The 22,618-nt window shown below is 43.9% G+C and overlaps 1 protein-coding gene across 1 annotated transcript in view; it reads right to left on the bottom strand.

Moving 5' to 3' along the window:
- Positions 1-22,286, bottom strand: part of bahcc1b (BAH domain and coiled-coil containing 1b) — a 54,469-nt gene extending 32,183 nt beyond the window's left edge. Inside the window, exons 1-2 of the mRNA XM_084341915.1 lie at positions 21,961-22,286; positions 2,037-2,195 (exon numbers count right to left, since the gene is read on the bottom strand). Of these exons, the coding sequence (XP_084198041.1) occupies positions 2,037-2,195; positions 21,961-22,132 (331 nt within the window). The 5' untranslated portion in view covers positions 22,133-22,286. The remainder of the gene's footprint in view (positions 1-2,036; positions 2,196-21,960) is intronic.
- Positions 22,287-22,618: the final 332 nt, after the last annotated feature.

Genomic DNA, 22,618 nt, shown 5'->3' with positions numbered 1-22,618 from the left:
GCATGCAGGGCTGTCCATAAGGCGGGAAAAGGGGCAAAACTTTCTGGGGCCCAGCTGCTAGGGGGGCTCATGGAGGCAAGCAATAATCATAGTAGTGAAATTTACTTTGAACCAAAATACTCACCTTTACTTATTAATTTGATCACAATAAAATAAACATTTTCTTTATTGTTGGGTTGGTCAACGTAGCCTGTTTCATAGTAGAAATCCCCCCCTTCTGAAAATGGTTATTAGCCTTTTTTGTACCCAACGTTAACAGCGCATCGTGGGCAGCTGGTCACATGACCAGAGAAATGTACCGATCTAAACTAAGTACTAGCTAATGCTGGAGTGAATTTCCTTACTATGACAGGACCTGAAGGATGCCAGAAAAGAAAGGAGACATTGTGCATGCTTGACCAACACAGGCTACACCCTCCGACGACCATGCAAACATTTACTAGCTGCAACTGATTGGACAAATGTCACACATGAACTGTCTGCCCCGGGATTTCGAACTGGACCGACACGGCTCGTTAGGAAACTTTCTCTTTTATTACAAAAATAGTTCACTGAAATGTGCGCAAAAAAATAAGCCATGAAGCTGTTAAGTCTGTCTTCATTTTTACTCGACGACGGTTAGTCTGTTTCCAGGAGCTTCCAGAGGCGGCAAGTCGTGCTGGAGAACCCTGATGTGCAAAACGTAGCCTGGTCGTCAACACTGCATTTCAATAGAAAGCCGAATGCGTTGCATGGCTGCTTAAATGACAATGAATGGGAAGTGTAGAGATGATGGTTCCTGTGGACACGTAGCAAAAGACTAAAACAATAATGTCACAAGCAACTTTTCAGCCAGGCTGAAGAGGCAAACGCCATTCACTGGACCCTTTCAGGGGACCAGCCGTTTCTGTGGGCGGCCCTGTTTCTGTGATATCAAAGACAACATATAAAATTAACGTCTGCACTGAAAGCCGGCTCCGTTTAATTCCTCTGGAGACGTCAAATACCTTCCCAAGGCGACACCGCTGACTGTTATCGTTCTCTCGCGCGTATTCTGTGAAGAACTGGTGAAACGTGAAATTCGGAATCGGACCGTTTTCAGTTAGTTGAGAAATACGGCCTGTGGCGGAAGCTGTTTTTCTGTCAAAGTCATTTTGGAGGTTATCTCTTTAGACCCATCTTGCTGTCAAAAGAGAAATCCTCTTACACACACACACACACACATACAGAAACACAAGCACACACATACCTGAAAGGGACAGATAACTAAGTCGAGCTCACACTTTGACCACAAACGGTTAACAGTCGAAAGAGGACATGATGCATGTGGATGCGCAGGTTTCTTTTTGTGTGTTTGTGTGTGTGTGTGTGTGTGTGTCTGATCAGGAAGGGGGCCGTTGGAGGTCGGTTAGCACAGAAGGGGCCCCGAGGGTGGGGCTGCGGTCAGAGGGGGAGTGGGCTGTGAAGAGGGAGAGGATGGTGGAAATGGGGGTAAGTTTCAGTGTGTGTCTGTGTGTGAGGGGGATGTGGGACCTCATGAAACTTAAAACTCACCCCTAAAAGAGAGTAGGGTTAGAGAGATGACTGAGTGAAAGTAAAGGAGCCTGAAGCTGAATTGTAATGTGATTTTTTCTTTTACTCTATGAAGATGTGTGAATTTGAGTTTTTGTTTGTGTGTTTATGGGTTGGGACAAGAGGAAGAGGAAGTTTTTGGTCATGCACCAGTTTTGAAAGTGTCACGGTACTCGAGCTCTGAACTAAAAAAAACAGCCACAGACACGAAGCCACACACTTGCCTACATACAGAGCCAGACGAGAGTTGTGTGTGTGTGTGTGTGTGTGTGTGTGTGTTTCTATAAGTAGCATCATCTGAGGCGTCACTGCTGTGCGTGTTTGGCCTCAGCTCAGTGTTGGTTAAACCACTTAATGGCTCCATCTCGATCTAATCCCAAACCAAGACCCTGGATTAACCAGAGACCCGAGCACTCTCGGCTGTGTGTGTGTGTGTGTGCATGTGTGCGTGTGTGTGTGTGCGTGCGTGCGTGTGTGTGTCTTACCTTCATGTGAATGCGGGAACCAGATAGGGGAAGCCCTCGAATGGGGTCCAGCCCTGTAGGAGGGGGAGGAGGGGGAGGCGGCAGGTCCCGAGGGGTGAGGAGGGTGGGAAGGCGGGGACCCCATACTGCTGGCCAGGAAGGAACCCATGAAGGAAGCACCTGAGAGACACAAAGGGCTGGAGGTTAGAGAGATGGTCGCTGATCAAGACATTCGGCTAGCGAGGGGTGGTGTACTGAGGTGCCAATGAGCATGCAAACCACAGAAGAAGTACTGAGAAGCTAGAGCAGATGTGCCATCAAACTTCCTCATAAGCTTAAAAAAGAAATGCATAAAGTGCACACTTCTGCACGCCTGCTTTTAAATCCTTTGGCTGTGATTTAAATTCATGCCCAGATGTACAGTATGTGTCACTTGTTGCTTGCAAACTTGACTTCACCATCAATAAATACTACGTGGCAACAAACGTGGTAATCTTCATCTTTGAAACATAATACATAGCAGGGCTAAATCACATTTTCCCACAGCATCGTGACAAGAGTCAGTGTTTTTTGATATCACTTAAATATCACATTTTCAGAAACAAGAACCCAGCAGGTGTTTCTGGCTGGATTTATCTCCTGTCGGAAGGTAAAAAGTCAGACAGATCTGGGTGGTATTAATATTACTGAGTAGTGCTGTAAAAAATGAAATTTCCTGACCTGCCCCAGAGAAATTAATCCCTTCAAGCTACGTTCACACTGCAGCTGGAAGTGTCCCAATTCTGATCATTTCTCCTCACATGTGACACACATATCTGATTTTTTTTTCTGTTTAAATTATGATCAGGAAAAAGCTTCAAGGTGACTGAACGGTTATAAACTGGGGCCCGAGGCACGTGACTGACACTCAACTTGTATTTCGAATGCACCAATATGAATTTGTCGGTGTTGGTAACTTTCACCTGAGCATGTTATTGTTTGGTGCGAGTCTTGGTTAGCACTGACCTCAAATGATAACCGTGGATGCTGAATGATTTGATTTTCAGCCCCATGGAGGCAGTTTCACCTGATTTTCTACTAAAGCTCTAATGTGCTGGAGGAACAGAAGAAGCAGAAGGTAGGCAGGAAGAATAAAATAGGAAAGTAATTTTACACAGCTTGATTTTTTACTCATTCATTAATATCACTTGTGTTTTTTGTGGGCTTTAGCATTTGAAAAGCCTTCAAACTAATGGATTATTTTCTCTAACTGGGCTTCCTGGACAGCAGCGACTGCCTTTGTTTTAGCGCAGGATCGTTTTCAGTCGCTTATACTTTTTGCTGCTGTTGCTGCTTAAACTGTAATAATGAATCTCCAGAAGATACAAGCTAAGGTCTCTGAAAACGTATACAAAGAAGGGTGTCATGGGTACCCACATGCCCCTTCTACCCAACCTGTTCAAGGCGGGAATGTGGCGATGTTATTTGGCAAGGCCGAATAACACACACAGGCGCCCCATTCCCGCCTTGAACATGTTCTGTATAAAACACGCAAACATTGTTTTTCCGCCTTTAAGCCGAGCAGCAGAGGTAGAAACAGAACTGAATCCTAGTTCACTGGACGCTGACGCTGCTGTTTAAGCCTCTTTTTCTTAAGGAACGGTGGCATGCTATCCAAAATCAACACCAGCACCGGTTTTGTTCAGTGTAATGAGGACTGTGTTACCAGCAGCTCAAGCGGGTTGATTGGTTGATTTAACTCTGGTTGGGTACATACAAGCGTAAAGGAAATAGCCTCACAAATATAGCTGAGCGACCCATAGAAGCATAATTCTAAACTGTAGTTGAGTGCGACTCCTCACAACACATTACCCACATTCAGACTTTCTATTTTGAACGTTACTGACAAAGATCTGGAAACCCAACTCCAAGATCCCCAACATATGCTGCATCCAGATTTTCTATAGCCTATGATCATGGCAATTAGAGATAACAATGGAGAGAGAGGACTTACACTTAAATCTGCTATTGCTTGACCAATCATATTCAGGGATAGAGTGGAACTTGAAATAAAAACCCACTTTTACGTCTTAGACGTGAGCAAGAGCGAGCTTCGTATGTTCTAACTCATCTTGTTACAGTTTCAGTAAACCGAGTGAGCAGGATCAGTTTAGTTTGGCTCGGTTTGAACGTATCTCCACTTATCAGCGTGCTCTCATTTAGCTGAACAACCCGAACAGTTGTAGGGGAAGGAGGAAACAAATCCATGGGGAATCAGGTAATTAGTCACTGGATGGAAGGAGGGAGAGAGAGAGAGGGAGAGAGGTAGTGGGTTGGGTCGTTACCCATAAATGTTGCCTCGCATCAGAGACGATTACCACAACCACAACAGTCCGCATTGGAGTCGCACACACACGAACACGAACACACACACACGTACAGTACCCTCACCTCAACCACGACTCGACGCCCTAACAACCACAACCACAAGTGCCTTCAACTGTCTGCCAATCTCTCTCTCTCTCTCACACACACACACACTAGAAAGAGGGCATGGGATAAATCAAGAGATAAATGGAGCAGTGGTGTGTATTAAGAGACAAATCAGAAAGAGGTGTGTGTGTGTCTATTTATACAGCTGGATCTGAAGCAACAACACGCACACACACACACACACTGTACTCAATTTAAAAGTAGAAATCCCTCCATCTTTCGCTCTTGATATTTTCATTCTCCGCTGTCATAATAAATTTGGAGGGCCGAGGAAAAAAAAAAGACTCGTCCAAAAACTTTCCCTTCCAGACATTTATTTTCTCTTTCTCTGTCTCTCTTTCGTTCTCTCTCTCAGACAGGATATTTTTACAGTGTTTTTTTTTTTTCTTTTTTTTTTTTTTCCTCCTCCAAATCCTCTTCTCGTGTACAACTGTAGATCAGTGGCCTTTCAGCCAGTCATAATAAAACACAGCTCATATAAGACTCAGGCTGGTTTCACAAGGCCCCCTGGCAGTGCAGACGCTCTCACACACACACGCACACATCAAATAGAGACCGATACACACACACACAGTCACACACACATGGCTCACTGTACCTCATCCACTACAACAGACAAAAGAAAAGAGGGCCCGTTTTCAGCTGAGCGGCCATGCATTTTTGAAATTACATGAAGCATCTTCAAAGGGCCATAAAAAGTGAACTTATACAGACGACGACATTTCAAAAATTAGCCACACTGATTTCAAACAGTAGTCATATTGATTGGTAAATTTGGTGGAATTCCTTGTTGACTTTCTTCCCACTCTTTCATCTCCACCCATCCCCCATTCCCCCATCTTTTTTCCATTTACTCAATCCTTTCCCTTTCTCCTCTTTTTCCCCCCATCCCGTCCCTTTCCTGTCACCTCCCTCCCGCCCTTCTCTGTCTGTTTTCTGTTGGCGAGTTGGGGAGAAAATCATATTTGCCCGCTCCCTCTGGCCTGCTGATATGGAAAATCATCTCGGAGGCCAGCCACTAACGTAAACCTTATTTCTGTCCCTGTTTTTTTTTTTTGCTCTCCTCCCCTTCTTCTCTTCCTGCACTCTGTTTCCGCCTTTGTTTTATCCCGATCCACACATTCCCTTTCCATCTGTCACCGCTGCATCCTCTCATAGCTTCCCGTAGCTCTGAGCAGAAACGCCAAATGATGAATGCGAACGCGCCGAATTACCCACAAGTGATGAGATGTATCAGAGGAAGATAAAACAGGAGCATAACAAACGCTACACCGACTCTTGTCATCGCTGCGTTTGATTTTCTGATCCATGACAAAAATTCAACTCTGACCCAAGTGGCATCATGATTATGCGCGGATTATTACTATATGTGCATATGTTATTTACCATAAATACAAGCTGCCGACTGTGGAAACAGCTCCGTTCAGTCTCCGTAGTGGTAATTAAAGTAGAAAATGTGCTCGTATGCCTCCCATTTTTCCCAGTTGGCATCATGACTTGGAAAAGTGTGTCAACACACAGGCAGCGAATCCTCCAATGTTGACAATCCAAGGTAATAAAAATCCAAGTTTCTATTCAGACTAATACAGTCAGCTGTACTTACAGTGAGCAAAATCTGCTTTAGTTTATTTATGATTGACTGTAATGTGATTTGCTGAGGGGAAAATCCACTCAAAAACACTTAAACACTGTTTTATAAAAAACAAGAGCTGGAAACGTGCCTCGGTTTTCTGGGCAGGTTTCGCTGCTTGGCATATTTTTGGTATTCTCATGGATAACGGGGCCAAACATAAATTTTGGGATGTCGTTATGTTTCCAGTGGAGCCGCGGCGGAGTTTGATAGCAGCAAATCTGGAGATTCAACAGTATAAACGTCAGGATTTGGTGTCAGTGCTTCTGAATTTAACGGCAGAGCTTCTGAGGCGATGTTTTACACTGATGTTTAACAGTCGCACGGGTGGATTCTGTCTACAAAAGGCAAAAAAAGAGTCTAAATTCTCCACAGAAAGTAGCTTTTTAACTATTACTCCTGTTAGTGTGGGACTATTTTAAGGGGGAAATTTAAAAAAAACCCAAAGGATATAAGAAGTTGGCTCCAATTCTGCAAAAAAAAATAAAAAATACAGCATATTTTATGAGTGCACTTATGCTTTCACACCTTTGTGACACTCTGTGATAGCTTTAATTAAGAATGGATCAATCAGGTCTGCTCAAAACATTTGGCACTCGCGATCAGAAGTGGTAACATTAATGCAAAATCCAATGTGTCTGTTGATGAAAAGCAAAAATCGTCAAGGTAATGATTTTAACAGATCCGTCTCGCATTTATTAACTTATGCACAGTACATGCAGTATGTTGCACGAGCCAGAAGGAAAGAAAATAAATAAAGAGTACGATACAAAATAACCCTGCACCCTCTTTTGTGCGTTGGTCTCAGCAGCTGCAGAAGAGTGTTTGATGAAATCTACGGTGAAACAAAACAACAAGACAACAGACCTGACTTGTCCAAGGTTGCTAACCATTCTGAGGAGAGGAATGGAGGAGGAGGAAGAGGAGGAGGAGGAGGAAGAGGCAAACAGGATAGGGCGAAAGGAGGACACCAAAGGGAGCGGCGATGGCGGTGATATTACGAATGTCACAAGGAGAAAGAAGCAAGCACACATACAGTCAAATTCTTCACTGAAGCTCTACGAATGGACTGCTGCTGATCAATACACACATTCTCACACACACACACACACACACACACACCTGGAAGGATGACGAGTTAAATCGATCAACATCCGATTGAAGATCAATATCCTCTCGTGTTCCATTGTCACATTTGCCAATTAACGAAAGCCTCCGTCCACACACTGATAAACTGAACTCTCTCTCCCGAACACACACACATTTTCTGGTAGCCACTGACGACTGCGAGAGCTCGAGAGCATGAGAGTACAGTCTCAGTGTGTGTGTGTGTGTGTGTGTGTGTGCGTGTGTGTCAGAGGTTCTGACTCTCGTTAGCTTGGCTGTTACGCTTATTGCCGTACACTTGGCAACCTCTCGTCAGTCCGACCCTTTCATAAGCCTCCAACCACCAAGGGCCCTGGCACTGAGCCTTCAATCTGTGTGTGTGTGTGTGTGTGTGTGTGTGTGAGAGAGAGAGAGAGAGAGAGAGAGAGAGAGAGAGAGAGAGAGTGTGCCCGTGTGTGTGTGTACGTGAGGGCAGGAGTCAAGCCAGACCTTTCTGATCTGTTTTGACACCACGGAATTGCACAAGTGACAGGGCTACTCAAACAAGGCGGTTGTGGAAGGCGCTTAGACACACACACACCGACACACACACACACACACACACACACACACACAAAGGTCTGTAAAAGCATTATGGCACTGGGGACACAAACACATTCAATGTGTGAGTAAGCGCCCGAGCGGTGCTTACAAAGAAAACGTTCAGGGGAGAAAAGGAGTTCTTTTGCTCGACTAGATCCAGATAGCATTTTCCTTCTGCTCTATCTTATTATTCATCAATTGACTCATTCATGTTAGAGAGAGCAGGGTGTGCAAGCAAAGCATGGCATGTCGCCTGGGATGAGCGGCTGTACTGAATCACATTACGGCGGGGAGAAGAGAGAGGACAGTGGAAGAGAAGGGGAGAGTGAGAGAAAGAGAGTGGAGGGGAAAAATGAGATGAAAGAGCTACAAATGAGAGATTTCCCTGTGAGGCGCATAAATCAGCAGACTATGAACAGCACAGCTCAAAGCCTGACTCCCAGGCTGCGGACCAGAGCCCTTGCCATCCACACACACACACACACACACACACACACACACACACACGTCCTCTCTACTACTGCATGCACAGGACTACTGTAGCTACATCCCAATCTCTCTGCACCTACATGTGTGCCATCAAAAGCCAGTAAGGATGCGAAAAAAAAAACCACACCATCGTCTGTGTGTCTCCATGGAAATTACAGGAAATAAAGGCAGGAGGAATTCAAAAGAGCAGCGGAGAAAACGTGCAACGTTGCACCTTGTCTGAACCCGGCCTGAGAAGCCACAAAAAAAAGCACTCCGCTGTTGTTTTCCATCGGCGAGCGTGGCCCACAAACTGCACCCGTAAACTGTGAGCGAGGAGGAAAATGTTCCTGCTTTTGACCACAGACTTTTTGGACGCCACACGCCCACCCACCCACGGTAGGAGGAAGGACCATATATGGTCGTGGAAAGCAGGAACTCAAAAACATATGAGAGATTCTTAGGAAGCAGGAAGGAGGGAGGAGGGGGGTTGTCAGAGTAAGTTTTTCCATGTTTTACCAAAGAAAACAGGGGAATACGGGTCATACGAGACTGGCTCCGCTGCCTGGGTCAGAATGACACACACACTCACACACACACTAATTAAAAGCAGAAGGTAGCTGATATTTCAGGAAAGCCTGCGGTGAGACTCAATAATGCAATTGCTTCCAACTTCTATGTGTGTGTATGTGCGTGTGTGTGTGTGTAGGTGTATGTGTGTGTTGGCAACCCCCCGCACACCACCACCACCATCACCCCCAACAGTTGCTTTCCAGCTCTGGTTAACAGTGAGGAAGCCTGTTCTGGGAGTTCTGGTCATCCGACAAGTCTGTGCCACACCCCTGTGGTCCATTCAGTGTGCAGCCACAGCAAACACACACACATCCATACACACATTCACACACCGACTGTAATGATTTGTAGATGCATGTGCCTGCTGCTGGATGAAATACACCAGGGGGTCAAGAAGACGCCAGGAAGAGCCCAAAGTGAGTGTGACAGAGAACACGTCACCGTGAGCAGAGAGCAAAGTGGAGCCAGAGATGAACAGATAAACATGTGTTTCTTCATGAAGTACATGAACACAATACGGGTTCACCACTTAACAACATTTTACTATTTTCTGGTTACGTATTACAACAATTCCTATTAAACGCTGTTCTTCAGAGCTGCATTATCTGACCCTGTTACTTATCAACTCACTATTAAAATTACGGTTTAAAACCATGACAGCAGACGTTAACAATTTATGGAGACTGTGTGGTGCAACCGTTCAATATTTAGCCTGAATAGTTAAATATTATAAAAGAGAACCAAGAGAAGACCGTAGGGGATGATACAAGGTCCTTTAAATGAAGTTTAAATCATTCTAACCTTTCACCTGCTCTGCACTGAGAATGTTTAAGTCAGTATTGTATTTTTTTCTGGGCTAAAATAACTGATCCTCAGCAACATTTTTGAAAGAGACAATTTCCATCCAGCTAGACAAACTTGACTTAAACAGAGCCACCCATCAGTCAATGTCAGTAAAGGTTGAGCAAAACTTTACTTTCTGTAATTTAATTTAATTTGATGTTATCATTAATGAGCAATTTTAATAGCATTACTGTGCTCTGTCAGCAGACCAGCAACAGCACGTTTGATGGTTTGCATATTCATATCAACCAACAGATCCTCTAAACCAGATATAATCAATATTTGTATATATACAAATGATCACGTGACTATTTGTGTGCGAAAGTTATAGCTCATAGTGACAAACCCACTGAGAATCGTGTTCTCCTTAGCACTACAGAGTGCTTCTGCATCTTTTTCCCAGCCATCAAACCTCTCAAAGTCCACTGTACGCTACTAGCCTGACATCAAATAGCAGACAGGTAAAGTTAGCGGCAAGCTGGTGAACATAGCGGAGCATTTATCAGCTAAAGGGGCCAGATATTTTGCTATGGAGTTGGTGGAGACCAAAATAGAGCTAAAAGAAAGTAATTATGGGACTGAGAGTCATCAGGTGCACACAAACACAATTCGAAATGAAGCTAAGTTGCTCCGTAACTGCTGGATGTGTAGATAAGCATCTTTTTGCTAACAATTTAAACAAATCCACAAAGTGGGCTTATTGTTTTGGTCTTCTGGAGCGCATCTTTACTGTTTCGTTTCTCTCTCACTGTTTCCATTGCATAATTTCCAGCTATAACAACAGTTTTCAGCAACAGATCTCTAAAAACCAACTGTTCTCTACTTGCTTAACTCCAAGCTGCAGGCAGACAACGTTAGAAACCAGCTGGTGAACATAGCGGAGCATTTAGCACCTGAAGAGACAGATATTTTGATAAGGAGTTGGTGGAGACTAAAAATAAAAGAAAGCAGTTATTAGACCGACAGTCATCAGGTGCACACAAACACGACTCCAAATGAAGCTAACGTTGCTCTGTAACTGCTGGATGTGTAGATTAGCATCTCTTCCCTAACACATTAAACAAATCCACAAAATGTGCTACAATAGCAACAGCAAATAAAATGACTTTGATGGACTACAGTTATTTATTGTCCAAATTGTAGTAAGAGTGTAGTTCACATTATAGTGAACTGAGACTATATATCATCTTAGATTTTGATTGATTTACCAGACTGATGTACTTTTTATACACACATGCCTGTAGCTATTTCATAACATTGACATTATTATTATTACAAATCTTATTGTGTTAATATTTTGTGAGAGTACCAATTGTCGTCCCTACAATATTGTTGCAATATTAAGGTATCTGTCACCCAGTCCAGTTACAAAGTGCCTTGAGGAGATGTCAAAATGTTGAGAAGGGGATATATATATACTGTGTATTGCCATGTAGCCTAAAAATATAAGCCAGAATATTGCTAAAACAAATGAAGCTTCCACAGATTTAGATCAAGTCTTGCTATCAGGAGTCGCTTTTCATTTGCAGTGAAGTAGTTGGGTCTTCACTTAACTTTTATCATAGACTAAACTTAACGAAAAGCCAAAACACTTCCTGCTATTTTTTCCATGAAGGTTTGTGATTGCGGCCTCAGATTCGCAGCAGCGGCGCAGCTTCTCAGCTAAAGTTAGCTCCAGCTCCAGTGGAAACAAACACACCTACGCAGCAGAAGCGAAGCAGTGGGGCGGTTGCAGCGGAGAGGACAACATCCTTTAACCAGCAGACCCAGATTCAAGGTATCCATGTCAGCCAGCCAGCATCCACCCTGCTGAAGTGTCCTTGAGCAAGACACTGAATCCCTCCCAGCTCTGCCACCGGCTGTAACTGACCCTGCAGTCTGATCCGCCAGCAGCCGAGAAAAGGTGAATCTCCCAACGGGGGATCAAATATCACATTATTATTACAGTATGCTACGTACAAGCCATCTACAGTGCTTCCTTCAATCCCACACAACGGAGAGTCATATCTCCGTATCACCGGAGCAGGAAGTGTGTGTGCGTCTATGTATAACTGTATGTGTGTGTTCAACCACGCTGCACCGTATCACCCTCCATCATCGTGAGTTGAGGGGTTGTGGTTCCTAGAGAAGCACTTTACTTAAATTAGACCCTCAACGGCTCGACATGCAGGTGTCAGCGTGAGTATATTGGTGTGTGTGTGTGTGGGCGTCAGACAGTCATTGTGTGTGCCAGTGTGTGTGTGTGTGTGTGTGTTTGTGCATGTGTGTGTGTGTGTGTGAGAGAGAGAGAGAGAGAGAGAGAGAGAGCGGAGAACAAGAGAGAAGAGCGGGATCAGCAGACTGAGCACTAGAGAGAGGCAGCAAGGGAGCGAGCAGAGGAGGAGAGAGGGAAGGAGAGAGGGAGGGAAGGAGAGAGGGAGGGAAGGAGAGAGGGAGGGAGGGAGGGAGGGAGGATGGGAGCCTGTGACGGAGTGAGAGAGGGAAAGAAAGCAGGTGAGAATAACCTAGTCTGACCTTATTTCAGCATGGCTTTTCCATTCTTTATATTCTCTCATTGCTGTCATATTTACACAGGAATAAAAGATTATTGGAGAGATCCACGGAGAGGAAATAAAGAGGAAGGAAATGAAAGGGGAGGAAAGGAAAACAAATAAAAGAGAGAATGAAAAAAAAGAGGCTGAAAAAGATTTCAGGGCTGCAACTAACAATTATTTTCATTGTCTATTAGTCTGCCAATTATTTTCTCTATTATTCGATTCAATCATTCAGTCTATGAAATGTCAAAAATGCCTTTCGTGAACTAACACCCCAACACCCAGAGATATTCAAGTGACAGTGATATGAAGCAGGAGGGGATTAAAAAGCTAGAACCAGCAAATGTTTTGCTTTTAAAACGGCTAAATTTAATTGAACTCTACCTCACATGAAGTGGAAAGTAAGTGCAAATAAAATCCACACAATCAAAATAAATAAACACTTAAAGGGACAATTATGAAGTTTTGGAGGAGAAATTATAACTCAGAATTTTAATATTTACAGTATTAATGAGGTAATAATACAAACTCAGAAATATTTATTTTTTCCATAGCTGAATAAGCAAGCTGTTCTCAGAGAAAAATAAGGTTCCCAGAACACTGTTTGAAGCCAGAAAGGTGGCAGGGTCCGCCACATATAAACAAAGTAAAGTAATTGTGTTGTCCTTTAAGGTCAGTTTGTTAATTCAGTTTATTCAGTCATGAAAACAAATGTGTATTTAGTTTGTGCAGGCATAAAAAAAATCAGTCAATCAATATCTTTCATTTCTGATTAAAATGTCTTCTCCAAAACTTCACAATGCACCTTTAATTAGAACTATTGAAAAGTAATTACCAAAGGCCGTTTTAGCTATTTTTTGCAGTGATCAATCAATTATTGCTTTCAAACACTTTCAAACAACATATGTAACGGACTAAGGATATATATCTATTTAACAATAAACTTAATGGGAACAATGACACCAGTGCACTGACACAGTAAACTTACTGTGAATCTTAAAAAATACAAATCATCTCAAGCATCTTTTTCTGCATCAGAATCTCTTAAAAAAGATGTTTCATTTCGGTGCATATCGGGCGACATATACACAGATACAGATATATCTGTGATTGGCCAACATATAAGTTGGGCTTTCATTATTTGGCTTAAAGAAAACCACCTTTATAAAAGCACTAGCTCTCTCTCCTTTACAGACACAATAAAAGCAGAGGAAAAACCAGGAGGATGTGCGCACAGCCTTCGGATTAAGACAGGTAGACACATGCTATGAATTAAATGTTATTGTGTATTGTGATATATGTTAAGCTGAGAACTTTATGTGCAGAAATCAGAAACATTTGAATGGAGTTCCTGACATATTGGGACGGATCTTGGCTGCACAGTGTGTATCAGCATGTCACGTTTCTAAGATATTTGTCTTCTTGAGATTACGTATGTATTCCTATGATAGTACATTGTATGCAGTAATATGTAATTAAGCTTTGGCAACAACACTAACATCCATGCCACTAAAGCTGATGTGATTTAAGTAAAAGACGAAGCTGAAACAAACGGCGGAGCCGATAAAACACAGACCGACTGCACACACATGCAAAACGCAGAGATAAGTGCGCACTCGCACACAAAAGACGTCCCTATATTATGCATGCACACATGCTTCCAAACATTACAAAAACACACATCAAAACGACCGGAGAAGACAGTAGGCGGTTATTAAAGAGACAAAAGAGAAAAATAGAGAGAAGGAGAAGAGACACTTTACCAGCAATCAAAGACGTAGAGGAGAAGAGAAGAAGAGAGAGACGTAGAGGTGGAGAGAGAGCCACAGAGAGAGGGAACGAGAGAGAGAGAGAGAGTTTGCTTCTAATCAGCCTGGATCCAAAATTTAGACAGGCACACACAGAGGCACAAGCAGTCCCAGTAGGATTAGGACCTCGGCACTGTGTGACTGAGAGTGTGTGTGTCTGTGTGTGTGTGTGTGCACACGTCCCACGAGACTGATTAGCCATGAATGACTGATGACGGATCTTTGTTGTTTTTTTGTTTTTTTTTTGTGTTTTGTTTTTTCCCCCTCTCTCTCCCTCTCACTCGATCTCTCGTGCTCTCTTTCCTTGTTTTCTTTCTCACTACTCTCAGCTCGGGCAAGAGCATGGGAGGGGATTCTCACACACACACACACACACGTGCATACACACACACACACATACATACAAAGCTGCACACACACAGCTCCATGTATATTCAACGAAGCCTCCTGAATATACTTAATGCTTTCATGTGTGTCACTGTGTAACGATCCATGCTGTTCCACACAGCTGCTTCTCCCTTTTTCTTACTCTCTTTCCCCACGTCACAAACACACGCAGATATGAACCTATTTTCTATTTAAGAGCACATTAGCTGTCTTTCACACCACATTCTCTGTCTGTTCAGTCTCTACCACACCAGCAGACACAGCAGCAGCGTGACTCAGAAAAACCCCTCACAGCTCTCTTGGATTCGGGGGCGGGGGGGAGCAGTCCAACCACTCTGCCTTCTTTAACCTCACCTCCAGATGAACCTACGGCCCCCTCCATCCATCTGAGCCCCCTGACAGCAAAACAAACTGGACACAGACCCGCCTGAATGGAGGCCATTACAATATGAATGAGCCAAACAGAGCTGAAATGAATCGAATAGAGGGCTGAAAACACAACAGCCGAGGAAAAAGGGCCCCGGCTGAGTCGAGCGAGTCAGCTCGAGTGACGATGAGTCAGGCATAAATGTGACCCCGGGACGGAGAGAAGCGAGCCCCGGCTCAGGTGTCGGTTGCCGCCTGCGATAAGGGTTGCCGTGGTTGCACCGCCTGGCTGTTTTCAGGGGGTGCAGACCTGTGGATGTGGCGAGACTGTGACATCATGTCTGTCCTCCCCCCCCTTCGCTAAGTGATGTCACCTCCCTGTCAAGTCGCGTAAACAGGGGATTGCCTTGACCCCTTCTGAAGCAGTGGAAAGCCATAAAATAGCAGGGAATTATAGTGTCTGCAAACACACACACACACACACATTTGTGCACACACCGATGTCCACTTTCTTCCTCGTGCATTCATAGCATGAATACCAGCCACAGCGAGCCACACATACACATAAAACATGTTATATGTGATCACACACACACACAGACACACACACACCCCTCCTCCTGTGCAGAGTAAGAAGCTGTTTTAGCCTTGTGTTTTGCGGGCTGTTTAAAATGTCATTTTTCTCTCGTTTCTCCGACTTCAAAAGGCGCCGCGCTGAGCTCTCACTCCCTCTTGCCAAATCCTCCAATCGTTTCTGATTTAGTGAGTTGGCCATGGGCCGAGTAGCACCGGGACGGGCCCGTTAACAACCGGCCGAATGGTTGGGGGTGGGGGGGTGGGGCGGGGGGATGCAAGAAAGAGAGGTGGGAGAAACAAATGAGGCAACGTGGAAAAGGAGAGGAAGCCGGCTGAAATTGAGACAGAAATAGGAGGAGTGCTGAGAGAGGCTGGTCTGCTAACAACGAGAGGAGGCGATGGGCGTGTGGGGAGTTTAGACAGAGATGGGAGCTGGATATAAGAGGTGGTGGTGGTGGTGGTGGGGGGGATCGATTGAGAAGAGAAGGAGAGAGGGAGAGGAGTGGGGAGGAGGAAGGAGGGCTGGAGGACCACTCGAAAACGCAGAGTGAAGGGGAAGTGAAAGAGGGAAGCAGAAGGAGAGGAGGAAGAGGGAGGGCGAGCATGTGGTTAAAGAGGAGCGAGGAGCAAAGGCAGGAGGGGAGGTCTGGCCAGAGAGGGACAGGCGAAGAAGAGGAAGAAGAAGAAAAAAGGGGGAACAGGGGAGAGAGAGAGAGGGAGAGAGGGAGCGAGAAAAGAGCACATGGACACAGGAAGTCTGGCGCTCTCCATTCACATGCCAAGTCATCAGATGGTGGTGTGTGTTCACACCCCGGAGATGTCGCAACCAAACGCACCCCCGCTCCCTTCAAATCACTGCTACCGACAATAAGCAGCTGTTCACATGTTGGATGAGAGTTGGAGATGAGACAAAAGTCTTCTGTCACTGCGGCAAATGTGCTCCAGAACAAACGCACGCTTCACTCAAGATATCAAGAAGAGCTTTCTGTTAATGCATTCAAATTTTTTTTTATCTTTCCATTGATGTGACCTTTCACTCTCGGTCACAGTTACCGCAAGGTCAATTTGATTAGACGCAGTGAAACGTTGAGGAATATATTTAAATGGTGAGCCATAGTGTTGCTTGAAATATCAAAGCATACACAAGAGTCTCATTTGTAATGGAAATGACTTTAATGACTTTACTTAATGACTTAATGGCTTAATGCCGTTAATGCGTCAACAAATTTCAAACAGTCAGACTCATTTAACTGATTTCTTTGGCCTTGCTGCATATTTCATTTCAACTTTTTTTGGATAAGTGCAGCACTGATGTGGCTGTGAAATCATCTGTATAATATTTAGAGGCTGACTAAAGAAGGTGTGTTTGCAAAATGTGATTTTTATAAAAAGACTGTTGACGGAACGTGTTTGCTGAATGAATGTCTCTAAATGAAAATTCATCCAAACACCAAAAATGTTGCGTGTTAGACACAACAAGCTCAAGTTTTACCTTTAAACTGTCACACATTTGCCTGTTACATGCAAAACTGCAAAGGATACACATGTTCACAATCAGTAACAAAAAGTGACGTGTATATTTCAAATAAAGCTAGAGGTTGCAATCACAGGAAAATTACTCGCCAACAATTTTGAAAATCAATTAATAGTGTGAGTCATTTTACAAGCAAAAGTGTCAAACATTTGCTGGTTCCAGCGTCTTAAATGTGAGGATTTGCTGTTTTTCTTTGCCGTTTGTGACAGTAAATGAAGAAATTTGGGTTTAAGACTGTCGCTCACAGCAGCTTTAACTAAAATGTGGCTATTTTGACATAAGCGTTAGTCACAGCAAGCTCAAGTTTTACCTTTAAATTGTCACAAATATACCCATTACATTCAAAACCGTTAAGGATACAGATATCATTAACAATCAGTAATCACATGTAAGTTTGAAAAAGGCAGAGGTCGCAATCACGCGGGAAAAATTCCCCAACTATTTTGAAAATTGATTAACAATTAACAAAACATTTGCAGGTTCCATCTTCTTAAACGTGAGGATTTGAGGTTTTGTTTGTCATTTATGAGAATAAATCAGTGTTAGAGGTGGTTTAAATGAAAGAGTCTTTGGGTTTTTGGACTGTTGGTTGGACTTGATCAGCGTTTTTCACAATATTCGACATTTCATCGACTAATTGATTAATCGTAAATGTATCAGATTAATCGATAACGGAAATAATCATTAGTTGAAGTCGTAATACGGTTTAATTTTTTGGGGATATGTTTTTTTTTTAATTGAATCGACAGTTTACACTCTGCTCCTTCCTCCCTGCGTCCAATCGCAGCTCGGCTGGCTGTAGCCTCCACCAGCTGTCTCCTCCACACAGGGGGTCGTCTTGCACGCTGCACCCTGGATGTGCCCCTTGTACCCTGGGTAGCTCTGGTGAGGTGAGGGTGGGGGCGGGCTGGGTCTGTCTGAGACTCATCCACTGCTGACTCATCTCATACACACACACACACACACACACACACAGGCAAGCGTCTCCCCTCTCTCTCGCTTTCACTCTCTCGCACTCTCGAGAGGCAGCGGAGAGACGGCAGGCTGAGGAGCCGGGGATGACGGCCAGTGGGTGCCGTCAGGCGGTGGTAATCTGACTGGATTACCAACCAGGTGGAAACATTCAGCCTCTCTACTCCCTCTACTCCTCCTCCTCCCTCTCTCCCCCTGCTCCATCCATCGATCATTTACATGCTCATATTCTCTTTTCACCCTTTCTATCTTGCTTTTCTTTCATCCCTTACTGTTGCCTTTTAACATAATCAGTACCCTAGACACACACACACTCACATACACACACAGACTTTTGTACAAACTACGGCCCTCTACAAGAACACGCACACAGAAACTTCCACACACACTCATATACTCATATTTTCTCTCCACGTCATACGAGTTGTTTGTGTGTGAAGGTGTGTGCAGGTAGGAGGGTGAAGGGGCGTGTCTCGTCTGCGCTGCCATGACGATCAAAGCCAAAGCCGACAAACTTCCAAGAGATGAGAGATATTACTGACAGCACCGTGATGAATGGACAGGGCGGCAGCATGCAACACACACACACACACACACACACACACACACACTTTTATAGCAACCAAATGCAGAATCTAACTGCGAGATCTTTTGCCTCACTAACAAGACTGAACTGGAAGAAAGGAGGGGAAGAAGAAGAAGAAGAAGAAGAAGAAGAGAAGAAGAAAAAGGTCATGGAAGTGAGAGAAAAGAAAGAGAGACGCGGCGGAGAGGTTATCTAGTTCAACCAAAACATTCTGATTATGGTTTATTACTTTTTCAAAGGCCAAAACACAAGCAGCTTAAGAGAGAAACCCTGTGTGTGTACAGTATGTGTGCACAGCTGTGCATGTGTGCACACATGTAGCATGAATGTAGGCTCTTTTTGTCTGTATTACTAGGTCACACACACACACACACACACACACACACACACACACTCAACGCTCTCACACATACACAGCCATGTAAACAAAAACCGTCTGCTGTCTGGGAAGTAACACACCTGTTCAATGACAAGCTCTGCCACGCCCTCCATAATACTGCACACCTGTGCTACTGCAGGCTAAACCTAACCTTAATCACACACACACACACTCACACACTCATGCACACACACACTTGCACAACTACTGCCCAGGGGGCTAACATCACAGAAAAGGGGGGAAAGAAAGAGAGGGAGAGAGAGAGACTGTAATAAAAGCAAAGCAGTGAAACAGGGAGGGGAAGGAGAGCAAGACAGACAGAGAGACAAAGGCTTTCCCACTGCTCCTATCAGTAATCTAAACGCCTGTGTAATATCATTGTGGGGTTTTATCAAACGGGGGCTGCGTCTTATGGCGTTGGTATGCGGCTGTCATTCCATCACCTTGTCAAGCGTGACCATATTCAAGCAGACACCATGCTGATCTAAATAAGAGGCTTCGGCAAATTGATGGATTGCAGGTTTTCCGGGATATGAAGAAACAGGAGGAATGAGAGGGTGCTTTTTTTTAAACTTTGAATATCTGTAAGTGATACACCCGGTTTGGTCTTGTGAGAAGGTAAAAAAAAAAAAAGAGTGTGTGTGTCTCTTTCCAAAGATCTGAAACAAACCCCCCGTAGTAAACCCCCCCACTTCTACCCCGGTATGGCCAACCCAACATCATATCTACCCCCTGTGCCGAGGCCTAGGGCCAGGCATACAGCTTTCTGAATCTCTAAGGGGGGCGAGCACAAAGGTAACCCCCATCCTAACCTCCCAGCAAACACACACACACGTACCCCAACCCCCATCCCAAAACAACAATCCTCTATGCCCATCATGTCAGTCAAAACCCCATCAGGGACATGCATGGAGAGTCTGGATATCTGGAATCTCAATACAGTGTCATGCACCTTGAGACCCAGTGAGAGGCCCTCTTGAATATATTTCAATAGCATTATCACCCCGCATTACTACGCCTTTTCCCCCCCTTTCAACGTCGCAGAATCATTTTTAAATTGGACCATAATACATGTCAGCGAGTAGCAGTATCAGTCAAAGTGGAGGATAATCTGTTTAAATCGTTATGCAAGTCAGATGTGTGTTTGTGGAAGCAATCCCAGCATCGGTTGGAGGTTCAAAAATGACATGGGCATATTTTTGGTGCAATCCTTTGAGCCAGATTTAAAGGAGACCTGCAGCTAAATGTCTCATGAATTATATAAAATATTTTATCAATATAGAATAAATTACACTTGATGAGTTATTTTATAATACATGTAAATGTAGTATAACATACAGCTATAATTATGTAAATTAAATAATATGTATCATACAATAAAACTGGCTTGTATTTAATAATAATATATACTACAATGTATTTAGTTCAAAATCAGTTGACATTAACACATTTATTAGACATTATGGCAATAAATATGCTACATTTTAGAGTAGATTTAAAACGTTTTTGAATTATAAAAATTAATAAATATAATTCTTTCACTACCACATAATCTACTCATATTGTAAATTGATTTTAGAAAATAAAAGCATATATAATCTGTACATTTACAGTAAAAAATTTAAGATTGTAGATTTACATCTACGCACGTGCTCTTTAGAGTCAGGAGGAGTGTGAGAACATTTCTGAAGACAAAACAAGCTCACAACAAAAATATTATTGTTTTTAACTCGGGCACGAAGCAGCCAGGTCCAGACCCAGGACCTCAAATGCACCAAACGTCAAACTGCTTCAGCATTCGTGTCTGCGCCGCGTTCAGTGTCCTCACCGGAAATGTGCAAAATATGAATTTTGTCCTAAATTGCAAAAGTTTAAATCGCCGGACTGGACGTCAGCGTCGATTCTGCTGTTGTGTAAAACTAATGAATATGCAAATAAGTGGAGACAGAGGATGTGTGGATCCTACACACAACAGACGATATCATTCATAGGGCCGCGAGTCCCAGCGTCTATTTAAAGAACCCGCTGCATTCGCAAATGATAATTAATGAGATTTCTCATCGGGCACGTTCACATTCATCCAGTTAGTCCAGTGTATAGACACTGTATGATTTCGAGCAGAGGCTTTCTTTCTTTCTCTCTCTCCACACACCCCCCCACCCCCTCCTATTGAGACAGGATACCAAAGCTACTTGTTAAATCTAATGCATGCACTGTCAACCCATTCGCACCCCGTCACGTCCCCGCTCAATATAGAAACCGGATTTTCTGGTATTACCCGCACCTCTATTAGCCAGAGCTCCCCTCCACTCCCCCCCATCACCACCACCACCATCCACCTCTTCTTCTTCTTCTTCTTCTTCTTCGACCCCCAGTTTGTGACCAGTACAAACCAGCATGTGCCCCCCGAACGCACCAGCAGACCCAAACCACCACCGTGCACCTTGGAGCCACAACAGCAGAAACCAGGGGAAGTGCTCAGCTAATGGCTTTTAATTTATTGTTTAATGGGAAATATAAGCAGTGGAATTACCCAATTCTAATTAATTACGCCAAATGACAATGATTAGTACTTTACTAATTGATGAAACCATATAAATCTGTGACAAGATTATGCTACAGGAAACGCCTAATAATCCCTGTGTGATAGGAGCGAATAATCCCAGAATATATCGAAAATCACAAAAGGGTTCAGACAAGAGCTGGAGGTGTGCCGTAAATTTAAAGTTAATCTAATTTGCCAAAGAGGCCAAGTTTCCTTAAGAGAGACATTTCCAGACACGTTCCATATTTTTTTTTTTGCTTTTACGCGAGGCTGAAACTGCTAAATTATTTTTTATTTTCAGATATTACACGCAGCCCTGTCATAAACAGTTCATTAAATTAAGTAAAACATAAAACTCTTTAACGTGCCATACGCTTTTTTTTGTGCGTGCTAATTTCTAAATGCCCACAAAATCTGAGCAATTTCCTTCCACAGTAAATTCTAGTTCGTCCCACTGAGCGTCCCAAGTTTGTAATATGGAGAACATATGCTTCAGACAAAAGACAGGAACTGGCTGTTTTTTTTCCCCCAAACACACACTCGTCGTTTATACACATGAGAAGAAGCCGCGTTCACCACTGACCTGAGTGCGGACCCATGGAGAGGTGGGACGAGTAGTATTTTCCCGGCTGGAAGTGAGCGGGGTGCTGCACGGAGCCGTGGCCGCCTGGCGCCATCCGAGACGCGGCGCTGTGAACCAGCGCGCTCCGCTCCGTCAGGAGGTGGTGCGGTGGAGCGAAATCTCGGCTTTCCATCCCGGTGAGAAGAACCGATAAATCCCAAATCCAAAGTAAAATCCGGAGGCACCGAAGGTCTCAGGCAGCCAGATGCAAATAATCCCTTTTATGAACTTCGGGCTCCCCTCGCATTGAGCGGAGTTTTGGCTTTGCAGGGCAGAAACTGAGTCCCCGTCATGTCCTACAAAAGAGAGAGCAGGAGACACGTCAAAGCGCTGACAATAATGAGCCAACCAGGGATGTAGTGCTGAAGAAAAGGCTGAACTGGGAGACAGTCGCTGTTCATGTTTAGACAAACAACCAGCATTTACAAAAGCAATTCAAATTTGACAAAAAAAAACACCAAAAAAAAGCGCTTGAAAAGACCACATTTACATATTATTCTCACCGCTTTGTCTCAGCGATTCATTTAAGGGCGATTTACGCCAACAGAGGAAGGTGAGTAAAGTCTGTCCTGCAGATAAAAAAGGTGGCTGAACTGAGTTTATGTGGATTTACCCCTGC

Source organism: Pagrus pagrus (assembly GCF_965226575.1).
Source record: "Pagrus pagrus genome assembly, chromosome: 21".
In the NCBI taxonomy this organism is placed as follows: domain Eukaryota; kingdom Metazoa; phylum Chordata; class Actinopteri; order Spariformes; family Sparidae; genus Pagrus; species Pagrus pagrus.
The sequence above is the reverse complement of the archived record's forward strand: the minus strand, read 5'-3'. Positions and strand labels throughout refer to the sequence as shown.